This window comes from Pseudorca crassidens, chromosome 19, assembly GCF_039906515.1.
Source record: "Pseudorca crassidens isolate mPseCra1 chromosome 19, mPseCra1.hap1, whole genome shotgun sequence".
Lineage (NCBI taxonomy): Eukaryota > Metazoa > Chordata > Mammalia > Artiodactyla > Delphinidae > Pseudorca > Pseudorca crassidens.
The window spans coordinates 15,674,840-15,687,319 of NC_090314.1; the positions used below are offsets into that span (position 1 = coordinate 15,674,840).

The window sequence follows — 12,480 nt, forward strand, 5'->3', positions numbered from 1 at the left end:
CTATAAAGGCTTAGGACTTTGTACGTCCTAAGCGGAGCTCTTTTTGGCCCCTACACCTGTTTCCCTAGGCTCCTCCCATCTTACTGTACCCTTATCCGATGTACCCACCCCGTCTCCCTCGCACTGGTCCATCCGTATGTCCTGTCATTTCTACATCCCACATGTTTCTCAATCTGTCCACTGCTCTCTGTCTCCACGGCCCCTCCCCCTTCTGGACCACCCACATCTCTCATGGATGACAGCCATAGGCCTCCCTTCTTGCTCCCACAAATCCACGCTCCAAAAGCAGTGCACCCAAATCCGACCAAGTTGCTCCTACTTCAGGCTCTTCATTGGCTTCCTGCCAGACACAGAATCAGTTCCAAACTCTTTTTCTTGTTGTTTGGCCGTGCCACATGGCATGCGGGATCTTAGTTCCCCAACCAGGGATCGAACCCACGCCTGCAGTGGAAGTGCGGAGCCCTAACCACTGGACTGCCAGGGAATTCCCAGATCCAGCCTCTTTAAAGCCCTGCAAGGCCTGCCTCCTGCCTTTCTGACCACATCTCATGCCCCTCTCCCTCATCAACACCCAGTCAGTCCTGCCCCAGGGCCTTTGCACCTGCTGTTCCCACTGCCTGCAAAGCTGTTCCTCAGCTCCTTCTTAATCTTTAGGTTTCAACTCAAGTGTCACTGCTCAGAGAGGCCCTCCATTCATCTCACTCTTAACCCCCTCCTGTGTCCCCAGTGCCCACAACCCTGTGTCAGTTTGGGCTTGTGTGGTTGTTTAACTCGTCTCCCCCTAGAATGTAGGCTCCAGGAGGGAAGGAGCCGTGCCCCTTACTGTTGTAGCACCAAGCACGGAGCTGTTTCTCACATGAATGAAAGAACTAGGGGACAGATTCAGAACGGGGATGATCGATACCCTGGATGTGAGCTCTGAAGCCCTTTCACAGACAGCATGGAAGGGGCAGCTGTTCCGGGGACTCGGAACAAGGGCTCCTGGTGAAGAGTGCCTCACCTGCTTCTCAAAGTCTGGGTCCCGTCTTCTGTTTTGTGTCACCCAATGCCAGAGCGTTCAGGGATTGGTAGAGCATTGCCCACCACTCCCTCTCCCTCACAGCCCCCTCAGGGACTCCCTAAGCAGGCATCTCAATAGACACTTGCCCCTGAGGACTGCCCCAACCCCACAGAGGTTCCCAGCCCCACTGGTTACAACGTAGATACCACTTGGGTGTCAGTGGGCCTGTCTGGTTGCAGGTGGGCCCACAGGTTTCTGGGGTTTGAGGGGAGGGACAGTTGGTTCCACAGGGAGGAGGCAGAGCCCAGAACCTTCTCAAAAGCTCCGGGAAGGTCTGGCTCTCAGAGGCCCTCACCCTCAGCCTTGGGAGTCTGGGCTGCCACAGCCCGGGTTCTGGGGCCCCCAAACTGAGAAGCAAATTTGAGTAACAGTGGACACATATTATGAGCCCCAGGGGAGCTTCACGAGGTGAAGGTAGAGCTCACATGCCCTGGGCTTTGTGCAGAGAGCTGGCAGCTCCGGGTGTGGGGGGATGGACTGGGAGAGAGGGCCACGTACAAGGGTCAAGACCCCGTCCACACCTGCTAAGCCCTGGGGCAGCCACGGCCTGGCAGGGAACTTGAACTTGAGCTTGAGCTCTGACTCGGTATCTGGTCTATCAGGTCCCGCTGCCAAGCCTCTGGAGTCTGGGAGCACTAGGGTGGGTGGGGCGAAAGCCAGGGTCCACGGGGGAGGGGGTACAGCAGCCCCCTTTGATGCAGTAGCTGTAACGCAGTCATCAGCCTTGGAAGCACCTCCCCTGCAGCTGAACCTGGTACCGGTTCAAGGCACAGCCTCACTGAGTGCTGCCGACACCCAAGAAGGCAGATGCTCTGACTCCCAGTTCCCGGGCTAAGAAACTGAGGCGGCGGAGCTTTAGTGACCTGCCTGAGCTTGTCCAGCTGATAGGTGCTCCCACTGAGGCTGGTCCCAGGCCCAGGCAGTTCATGGATACAGAGCTGCCTGTGCCGGCCTCTGGTGTCCCCCCACCGCCCCTGCCCATGCAGGGACCCCTGAAGCGAGGAGGTGGTAGATACGGGTAGGCAAAGTATAGGGGAGCCCAGGTTTGCTCCAACAAGGCCCCCTGAGAGCTCGGCCACCCAATTAGCACGGCGTTCCTGGCCAGGCCCGCTCGGGGGACCAGCCGCAGCAGATGAAAGCTGAAAGGTTATTCCAACAAGGGGCCGCCCACTTCCCAGCTGAGGCTGATCCTGGTGGGCAGCAGGGGCTTGGGGTGGGTACATAATTCAGCGTGGCAGGAGGAGAGGGGGAGCTATAGGCAAAGCCAGAGTGGGTGCTGAGATAAGACGGGGATGTCAAGGACGGGTGTGCCTCTCCTTGGAAGAGGGCCCTGACCCCTCTCCAGGGTGGAGCTCGGGATGCTCCGGGTGAAAGCATTGGGCGGCCAGCCCCCTTGATGGTCTCCAGACACAAGTGTGTGCTGACATATGCACGTGCATGTATTCAGAGACGTGCACATGGCCATGTACACACACATAGATAAAACACACGTAAATAGATGTGCACAGATCCACATACACACACACAGGCTCTGTCTAGGGCCCGGGCTGCAGGCACAGGGCCTGAGCTGTGGGTGTCTGGAGAACACTCACGCTTCATGCCTGCCTGTTTATTCCCTCCCCATCCTGTGGCCAGAGGTTTTTGGGGGGCTAGGGCACAGTCCTGGTCCCCAGGTAGGGTGACTAACATTTGTTTGGGACTTTCAGATATTAGCACTAAAAATCCTGTGTCCTGGGAACCCCCCGAGTCTCAGGCAAACCTGCTCTGGTCACCTGCCCCAGGCCCCAGGCAGGCCTGGTGTGTATCTTCCCTCCCAGAGCCCTCCTCACCACCTGTCACCTCTCTGCTGGCCAAGGGTCCCTTGGGAGAGAGCCAAGGCTGAGTCTCTACTGTCACCCCAGAGGCCTCTGTACTAATAAGAACCATTATGTTTATTGAGCACCTACTATGAGCCAGGCTCTGGGCCTAGGGTTTTCTTCTTGAGCACCTACTGTATACCAGGCACTGTTCTAGGCCCTGGGGGGACAGCAGGGAACACATCAGACAAAACCATTGTCCTCATGGAGCTGCCCACTCAGTGAGGGGAGACAGAAAATAAACAAGATAAATAAATAAATGAGGTGAATTTATTAGGAGAGAATGAATGTTATGGGGAAAAGTAAAACAAGGAAGGAGCCATTTAAAATAGGCTGCTGGGGGCTTCCCTGGTGGCACAGTGGTTGAGAGTCCGCCTGCCAATGCAGGGGACACGGGTTCGTGCCCCGGTCCGGGAAGATCCCACATGCCGCGGAGCGGCTGGGCCCGTGAGCCATGGCCGCTGGGCCTGCACGTCCGGAGCCTGTGCTCCGCAACGGGAGAGGCCACAGCGGTGAGAGGCCTGCGTACTGCAAAAAAATAAATAAAATAGGCTGCTGGGGAGAATTCCCTAGCGGTCCAGTGGTTATGACTCCGCGCTTCCACTGCTGAGGACTCCAGTTCAATTCCTGATCAGGGAACTAAGATCCCACAAGCCGAGCGGCATGGCCAAAATAAAAATAAAATAAAATAGGCTGCTGGGGAAGGCCTCACTGAGAAGGTGACATGAGGAGGGACCTGAATGATGAGGTGCCCTGCAGGTATCCCGGGAAGTGCTCCGGCCACGAGGGGACAGCACACACATACGCTGGAGCAGGACATGCCTAGCACTGAGAGGACCAGAGGAGGAGGAAAGCCCAGCTCTGCCCTGGCTGGCTTCCTTGTCTCCGGGAAGTGGCCTGTGCTTGGGTGTGGCACGAAGAGACAGTGCTGAGTGGCCTGAGGCGCCAGTCGCTCTGTGAGCACAGCTGGCCTGGCCTGAGGCTGTTATCCAGCCAGCAGAGCTTAAAGAGGAGCATCTGGCAAGGCTGGGGCAGCAGGTGGGCCGGGAGCCGAGCCCAGGGCATGGGGAGGGCAGGCTGCAGAGGCAGAAGGACTGACCACGTGGCTGACCAGTCTCCACGCCTCAGGGAGCCCCACGGAGCTGCCTGGGGGCTCCTGGGGATGCCAAGCCATCGGGCTGTCCCTGCACAGGCGTAGGGAGGGGCAGGCACCAGACTCAGGTCTGGGTGAAGCCCAAGACCTTGAGGCCGGGGAGGACTGACCAGCCCTCAGATGAGGCTGCCCCACCTGCCCTGCTCACCAGCTGTGTGGCCTTGGGCGGCCACTCCCCTCTGTGACTCATGTCCTTCTCTGTGAAATGGTGCGGCACCCGTGGGGTGTCATGAGGATCCCACGTAAAGAACCTGGTACTCAGGGCTGGGTCCTGTTTGGTTAGCTCCCTTCCTGCTTCCGGGGTGGGGAAGCTACTGGACCCCTGCCACGCTGGCCATCTGGCCTGGAACAGGAGCAGGGGCCCTGTCGGTTCTGGTCCCAGGAGGGAGCTGTCTGGCCTCCCCAGCCCTGGATGTCCCTCACCCAGCTGAGCTGTAGTTACAGCATCTTAGGGAGCTCTGGTTACTTAGAGGCTGAGAGAGGGCCTGCCACCTGCTTCCCCACCTCAGTACCTTTGCACATGCTGTGCCCTCTGCCTGGAATGCCCTTTCCACACATCCCACCAGGTCCAGCCCCTATCTTATGAATGGGCTGCTGAGTGGACTGGGTGAGGGGCCCGCCCATGCACAGGCTACTCACCCCGGCCCCCACAGGTCCCTGCTCAGCAGATGAGGGGTTTGGGGGTTTGTAGGAAGGAGGACATGAAAACAGTACCTGCTCTCTTTTCCTGCACATCCTTTGTGCTGGCAGGGGAGCAAGAGGACTTTGTGGACGAGGTGGCACAAGGCAGCAGGTGCCCTCCCCATGCACACGCCTAGATGCCTGCTCCGGGCCTGGCACCTGCTGGACTGCCTGGTGTGGAGACCCCCATCTGCTAGTCCACGAGGACCTGCCAAGTTCATCCCAGGCCCCTCCCCACCCCGGCACTCAGGATACTCCAGGACTCTGGCAGCAAGTGTTGAACGGAGGAGGGAATGAATGAGGCTGCAGAGATGTGTGTGAGCTCATGTGTGGGAGGCCAGGAGGTCTGGGAGCCGCTGAGCAGACAGGTGGATGCCCCTGGAGGAGTGGGGGGAGCAGGGGGAGGAGGGGGCGGCGGAGGAGAACCTGAGAAGTCCGGAATTTGAGTCCCTGCCTCGCTTTCTTCAGCCCCCATCAGGCAGAGCAACCCCTTGCCCCCCCAGAAGGGGGCGAGGAGGCTGATGAGAGGAAGTGCAAGGCTCCTCCATGGAGACTTTTATTCCTGCTAACTTGCAATCTTCAAATGCACAGCAAAGGCACCGATGTCATTGTTAGTACATTAATCAGCAATCAGCAGGTCGGGGCTCCCATGGGCAACACAGAGGGGGCACGGGGGGCACAGGAGGAACCGTGGCGATGCAGTGCAGAGCCTGCCTGGGAAGAAACGGGCAGGGTGATGGTCCACGGCCAGGGCACCCGCTGGCTCAGGCAGGGGTGCCAGAGGCAGGTGGGATTGGCTGGGAGAGCTGGTCCAGGGCCGGCCTGGAAGATGGGACCAGCTTCCAGAGTGGAGAAGCAGACTCAGGTGAGACCCACCCCAGTGCCCAGTGGGAGGGGGCAGGGGTACCTGCAAGGGCGGTTCCCCTGGCCCAGGTCCCCTGGCATCTGGACGGTACTGGAGGATGGAGAGCAGCTCTAAGCATCGGCTGGGGTCCCTGCCTTCTCCTGGGCCCCTCTCAGAGGAACAACAGCACAGTGGCTCCTGTCCTGGGTGCCACCTTTACACCACCCGCCCCCGCCCCCGATATCTGACCCCTCCCACCTGCCAAAGTGTGTTCATACGCCAGCTGCTAAGCCCACGCCTAGATTTTTGTACACTTGGCTTTTACCCAAACCATGGTCTTCGCCTGTTTTCCCCTGTGCCCCAGCACCCCTGGGGGCACCTGCCTGAGGGAGGGGTGTGGCTCTTTGTGGAGCCCCTCCCTCCCCGCCCCGCCTCTCTGGGGACCGCTTCAGAGAATCCCCCCCGGGGCCTTACTGAGACATCCACAGCAGCAGGCAGATGGGCTGTCTGCCCCACCCCAGGTCAGGGGGCGGAAAAAGTCCCGCAGCCCCCACCAGGCAGGGTAGTTCTGCGGATCAGAGGGGTGAGAGCAGAAGCGCTTTGTAAACTCTATAAGCCGCACAGATGTCGGCGGTGTTAGCGCCGAGCCTGCCACGTGAGCGGCTCTCCCTGCCTGACTTAAGGGAAGGGAATGCCTTGTCTTTGCAGGACCCCAGGGGGTGGGGTCTGCTGTGGCCCTGTGGTTCCCACGAATGGCCCCAGCCCTGTCCCCTGCAGCACAGTGAGCACCCTGAACACCCTTGAGCTAGGAGGGGCTCCCTGGGCTCCCTCAGAGTGGCAGGCTGGGGACACCTCCCTGGGGGCAGCCTGGGCAGGGCCGAGGAGCAGAGCAGAGCTGAGCGAGCGAGCGGACAGGGAGGGGCAGGCTCTGAATGGGCAGCCGCTGTGCGCTGGGCCCGCCTCCCAGCCTGGGTGTTGGAGACTCAAGGCAGTGGGCAGGCTCCCCGAGATTCAGCTGGGGTTTGGGGCCCAGGCTCCTAGAGGGTCCTCACTGTCCTGTCTCCTCCTGCGGGCCCGGGCCCCCCTGGCCAGACCTAGGAGAGCAGTGGCGGACTGGAGGTCAGACTCCACGCGGGGAGCGCTGGCATAGCGACCATCTCCGACTCTTGTTACACAGGGGGAAACTGAGGCTGAGGAGGCCCCCGCCCGGGGCCTGGCCTGCAGACTGTCCGATGGTTTCAGTGACTGAAGCAGGGCAGGGGCCACACAGAGCGTGGCCCAGCCCAGAAAGGGACCTCACAGCTGCTCTGTCACCGCCACCATTGCCCAGGTCATAACTGCTCTGGAATCGCAACCAAACACAATTATGCAAAAACCGAATCATGTGCGATGATTTTTATGTGTTGGCAACGTTCGGTCAAAGCCGGGTGATTATAGGGGGACGGGAAGCAGCTGTTACTCTCTGGGAGCCCGTAACTCCCAACAGCTGGGAGCTGTCACTTTTTTATGATGCCATTTCTGTGAGGAAAGAGGGAGTGGCAGTCGTGGTGAGGTCCACCTGAGCCCAGGCAGACGGCTGGGGTGGCGGCCGGCCTGAGGCTGGGAGCGGGGCTGGCCCGAGAGTGGCCAGGAGGGGCCAGGAGGTTCTCTCGTTAAACATGCTCTGGGCACAGCTGGCAGCAGGAAGAATCAGTCGCACTGTCTCAGGCCCTCGGCTCTCCCCAGAGGCCTGGCTGGCCAAGCTAGAAGGGAAGGATCGGGACCCCAACCCGGGCAGAGACGAGATGGCTGCCCGGCCCTGCAGGGTGGGGATCTACCGGCCTGGAGCCCGTCCCCCCAACACTGGCACACCTGCCAGGCTGCCTGGGGCAGCTGCGACCCTGGAGAAAGGCAGGTAATGATGATCGTGCATAATGAGGCTGCTTCGATAATGAGCACGGGGCTATTATCCAACCACGGACTGGACACATCGAAAATAAATTATTTTAAGGATCCATTAACAAGTGCCTAATTATTGTGCAATTAGAGGGAAGCTACAGAGGAAATGCTCGGGACAATCGCTAGGCAGGGCCTGACTGGCAGCCACAGCCTGGGATCTCCAGCGAGGCAGGGAGAGGGGAGGGGCTGGAAGGCAGACCCCGGTGGGGGGCAGCCTCATTCTGGCTGCTCCTTGGACCCCAGAACTATCAGCCCTGGTGCCTCCCCCAGTCCATCACACACACATACGTCCTTTGTGAGGGACGACTACTACTATTTAGAAATGAGGAAACTGAGGCACGGGGGTAGTGCCTACATGAGGACATGGAAGGCACTGTAAGTGAGAAATCTTTCAAGATAAACTTCGGTGTCACGCATGCATGCTTTGTTATTGGGAATAATTTAAATAAAAAGACTCTTCAGGAGTCCATACGAGATATTTACTTTGTTAGAACAGGACTTTGCACCACTATCTGTTCAGGCAGATCAAAGCAAGTAAGTGGCAGAGCTTGGACAGGAGCCCGAAGCTAGCTGCTGCGTCCGTGGGTTGTGACCCCAATCCTACCAGGGTTGACAGAGCCTAAGGGGGTGGGGCTCAGAAGCTATGGGCGGGGCTAGGGGTTTGCTGGGTGGGGCTAAGGAAGTATGCCGGGTGCCGTGGGATCAGAGCCTCTACCCCAACCCATCTCATAGCCCAGGCTGGGATAGAACCCCCAGTAGAGGTGGGGCACCAGGGCGTGGGGAGCCATCAAGAGCCAGGACCTCGGGGGGCTATGACTCCAGACCGCTGAGCGCAGCAAAGACGAGGACAGAGCCCCAGCGGCCTAGGAGGGTCATGTGCCCATCGAGCCCGGGGCCCAGAGTGTCTCCCACCTCCCGGGCAGCCCCTGACCTGGCTGTGCTCTCTCTCCCCGCCAGGGTGCTGTGTGGAACTGCTGCTGCTGCTGCTGGCCGGGGAGCTGCCCCTGGGCGACGGCTGCCCGCGGGACTGCGTGTGCTACCCCGCACCCATGACGGTCAGCTGCCAGGCGCACAACTTCGTCGCCATCCCCGAGGGCATCCCGGAGGACAGCGAGCGCGTCTTCCTGCAGAACAACCGCATCAGCCTCCTGCAGCAGGGCCACTTCAGCCCCTCCATGGTCACCCTGTGGATCTACTCCAACAACATCACCTTCATCGACCCCAACACCTTCCAGGGCTTCGTGCACCTGGAGGAGCTGGACCTCGGCGACAACCGGCAGCTGCGGACGCTGGCGCCCGAGACCTTCCAGGGCCTGGTGAAGCTCCATGCCCTCTACCTCTATAAGTGTGGGCTCAGTGCCCTGCCGGCCGGCATCTTCGGCGGCCTGCACAGCCTGCAGTACCTCTACCTGCAGGACAACCACATCGAGTACCTCCAGGACGACATCTTTGTGGACCTGGTCAACCTCAGCCACCTGTTTCTCCACGGCAACAAGCTGTGGAGCCTAGGCCAGGACACCTTCCGGGGCCTGGTGAACCTGGACCGGCTGCTGCTGCACGAGAACCAGCTGCAGTGGGTCCATCACAGGGCTTTCCACGACCTCCGCAGGCTGACCACCCTCTTCCTCTTCAACAACAGTCTCTCCGAGCTGCCGGGCGACTGCCTGGCACCCCTGGGAGCCCTGGAGTTCCTCCGCCTCAACGGCAACGCCTGGGACTGTGGCTGCCGGGCGCGCTCCCTGTGGGAATGGCTGCAAAGGTTCCGTGGCTCCAGCTCCGCTGTCCCTTGCGTGTCCCCTGAGCCTCTGCATGGCCAGGACCTGAAGCTGCTGAGGGCCGAGGACTTCCGGAACTGCACGGGGCCGGCGTCCCCGCACCAGATCAAGTCGCACACGCTCACCACCACCGACAGGGCCACCCGCAAGGAACACCACCCACCCCGTGGCCCCGCCAGGGACAAGGACCACCCGCACGGCCATCTGCCTGGCTCTCGGTCGGGCTACAAGAAGCTGGGCAAGAACTGCACCAGCCACAGGAATCGCAACCAGGTCTCGAAGGCGGGCACCCGGAAGCAGGCCCACGAGCTGCAGGACTATGCCCCTGACTACCAGCACAAGTTCAGCTTTGACATCATGCCCACGGCACGGCCCAAGAGGAAGGGCAAGTGTGCCCGCAGGACCCCCATCCGTGCCCCCAGCGGGGTGCAGCAGGCCTCCTTGGGCAGTTCCCTGAGGGCCTCGCTCCTGGCCTGGGTACTGGGGCTGGTGGTCACTCTTCGCTGAGGACGCAGGGCACCAGCACCCAGCACTGCCACATGTCCACCAAGGAACAGGATTTCTTTTCTTTTTTTACAAGTGGAGGATCTGCTGGGTTTCAGGCAAAGGCTGGTAGAGGCTTCAGCTGCTGTCTGGGCCCTGCCCGGTGGATTATAAACCCAAAGTGTACAGCCCCAAGCGGGAGGGGATTCGTTCATCCCACCCAGCTGTCCCAGCCAGCCCCCGGCCGAGCACCGATGGACAGCATCCACCCAGCAAGGCAGTTAAAGCCGCAGAGCGAATCCTTCATTAGCAACGATGGGACAGTGCCCCACGGGAGCTGGGCTGTGTGGAATCCTGGTCATTTGGAGAGGTCTGAAGGGCTCCCGCCACTTCCGGAGGAAGCAGGACTCAGAGAACAGACAAGGGTCACCAAAGAGGCTGGGTCCGCAGCTGTCTGGGAGCACGTGAGCAGGTGGCACTTTGGCTCTTGCCTGAGGCCACTTAGTCACCCTGCCCTGAATCCAACCATGTGCCACCTTCAGTCCCTCCCTCGGGGGTAACGCCTCTCATTCCTGATGTCTCAGGCAACCCTGGCAGACCCAGGCCCAGCTGCTGGGCTCCAAGAACCAATTACCAAAGGAAAGATCATCAGAGGCTGAAATTTAGAACTTCATCGTGTGCAATGAGGTTCTCACAGGAGGTGCAGTTTTATAACTATGTCCACTTTATATATATATATATATATACATATATATATATATATACACACACACACACACCCTCTACGTATATATATATACACACAAATGCACAGGCCCTCGCCCTACTCCCTTACCAAACTGTATGTCTTATCATGTTTATAAACTGTACGGAAAACTATATCTGCTGAACTAAGGATTGTATTGGTGATTTCTAGCAAGAAAGGAGTTCTAGGATTTTTGTCTAGAATCCCAACCTGGCAACAGTAGTCCCCATGTAACCTGGGCTTGCCAGGGCCTGGGGCAAAGGGGCAGTGGGTGGGGGGGTGTTGTCAGGGAGAAGAGGAGGCAGCAAGAATCACTTCAGGGGACCAATCTTCTTAGATACGTGGAGCATCACCATGTTTTTATATGCAGCACAAGCCCGTCTGCCACCCCGGAGCACCCAGTCACTCCCAACATAGCAGCTGTCGGCATCAGGGTGAGAAGGCAGAAGCAGCTTGTTGGACATCGGGGGGCTAGGCCCTGGGGATGGGCTGGAAGGAGAAGGGGAAGGAAGGGGCTTTGGGTTTCTGAGGCCGGCGGGCGAGGCAGTATCCACAGTGTTAGTCCAACAGGCTGGGCAGTGTCGTCAGCCTAGTGTTTTGCCAGCCACAGTCTGGACGGGCCAGGGATGCTCTGGGCATGAGCCCAGGCCTCCAGCGCGGCTCAGCTGCTGAATTTTTCCTTGAGGCTCTTTGATGGGCATCCCAGCAAGGGTCCTGTGTAGGGCGGCAGGAGGGAAAGCATCAGGTGGCCTTAGCAGAAGGGGAACAAAGAGGGCATTTCAAGAACCATCTCAGGCACTTCTGCATTACGGAGGCCCCGTCCCTCCTGGACCCTCTGAAGTTGCCCCGGGGACGGGCAGAGGTCAGGGGGTGGCCAGACTCAGGGGTCAGGAGTGGGGACGTGCAGGGAACGGAGCACGCAAACTCAGACAGGGGAGAGGAGCTCAAGTCAAAGTCAGCCATGCTGCCGGCTGGTGTCCGTGCGGGCACAATCCTTTTTGGCTTTGCACAAACCCAAATTCCCCACCAGAGAGAATGTGTGTCAGGAGTGAGAAACACTGAATCCAATTAAGAGAGAAAAATAATAATAAAAAAAATTCTCTTGGACAAGAACCCTGTTTCTCATTTCCCAACCCCGAATTCCTGAAGGCGTGGCAGATCCTGGGCTTTTATGGGGTGGGCGAGCCTGGCTGGGTGCAGCTCTGAGGACACAAGCACGTTTGTTGGTGGGAGGAGCTGTTTGGAGCAGGGGCACACTGACTCACTGGGACATGTGTGTGTGCGCGAACACACACACACACACACACACACATTCTCGGTTCCATGGTTCTTCCCTCACCGGCACAGGACATGACTCACTTCCCACATGCTGGCTGCACTGGGTCAGCACCATCTCTGTGGCTGTCTCCGGAGCGGTCTGGCCCTGGATCATTCCCGGCCTGTTCCCAAGATCGTCACAGCAGTAGCTGAGCTAATGATTCTTAAGGAGGCTCGGGGGCGGCTGGAAGGGACCTGGGTTCCTAGGGCCCAGAGGGGATTCCAGGAAGCTGGGGCCCGACCCATGTAGCAGTGGACATGGATGGGGTCTGGAGGCTGCACCCGCCTCTCTGGCTTTGGAGACAGGAGAGGGTTCCCCAGGTAGAGGAAAGAGGCTGTTTCCAGGCCTGGACACAGCCTCCTCAGTACAAGGCTGGAAATGTACGCTAAAGGGAGTCCGGTGACGGCAGAACAAATTGTCTTTGGCCTGCGTTTGACCCCAGTGGTCTGTCTGCTCTTACCCAGGCCTGTGCCAGGGCCTAGCTGTCCCTTTAGAACCCAAGGATGTTGTTATGTTGTTGATTTCATTTCCAACTTTAGACAGCACAGCCCTCAGCAGGAAAATCAAGGGTCCAAGCACTTTATTAAATTAAAAAAAAAAAGACTTAGAAAGTCCTGTAGTATGGAA

General features: G+C 59.0%; 1 protein-coding gene across 1 annotated transcript in view; it reads left to right on the forward strand.

Annotated features, from left to right (window-relative positions):
* Positions 1-11,768, forward strand: part of RTN4RL1 (reticulon 4 receptor like 1) — a 66,096-nt gene extending 54,328 nt beyond the window's left edge. The window contains exon 2 of the mRNA XM_067715969.1: positions 8,490-11,768. Coding sequence (XP_067572070.1) covers positions 8,490-9,814 — 1,325 coding nt within the window. The 3' untranslated portion in view covers positions 9,815-11,768. The remainder of the gene's footprint in view (positions 1-8,489) is intronic.
* The last annotated feature ends 712 nt before the right edge of the window (positions 11,769-12,480 follow it).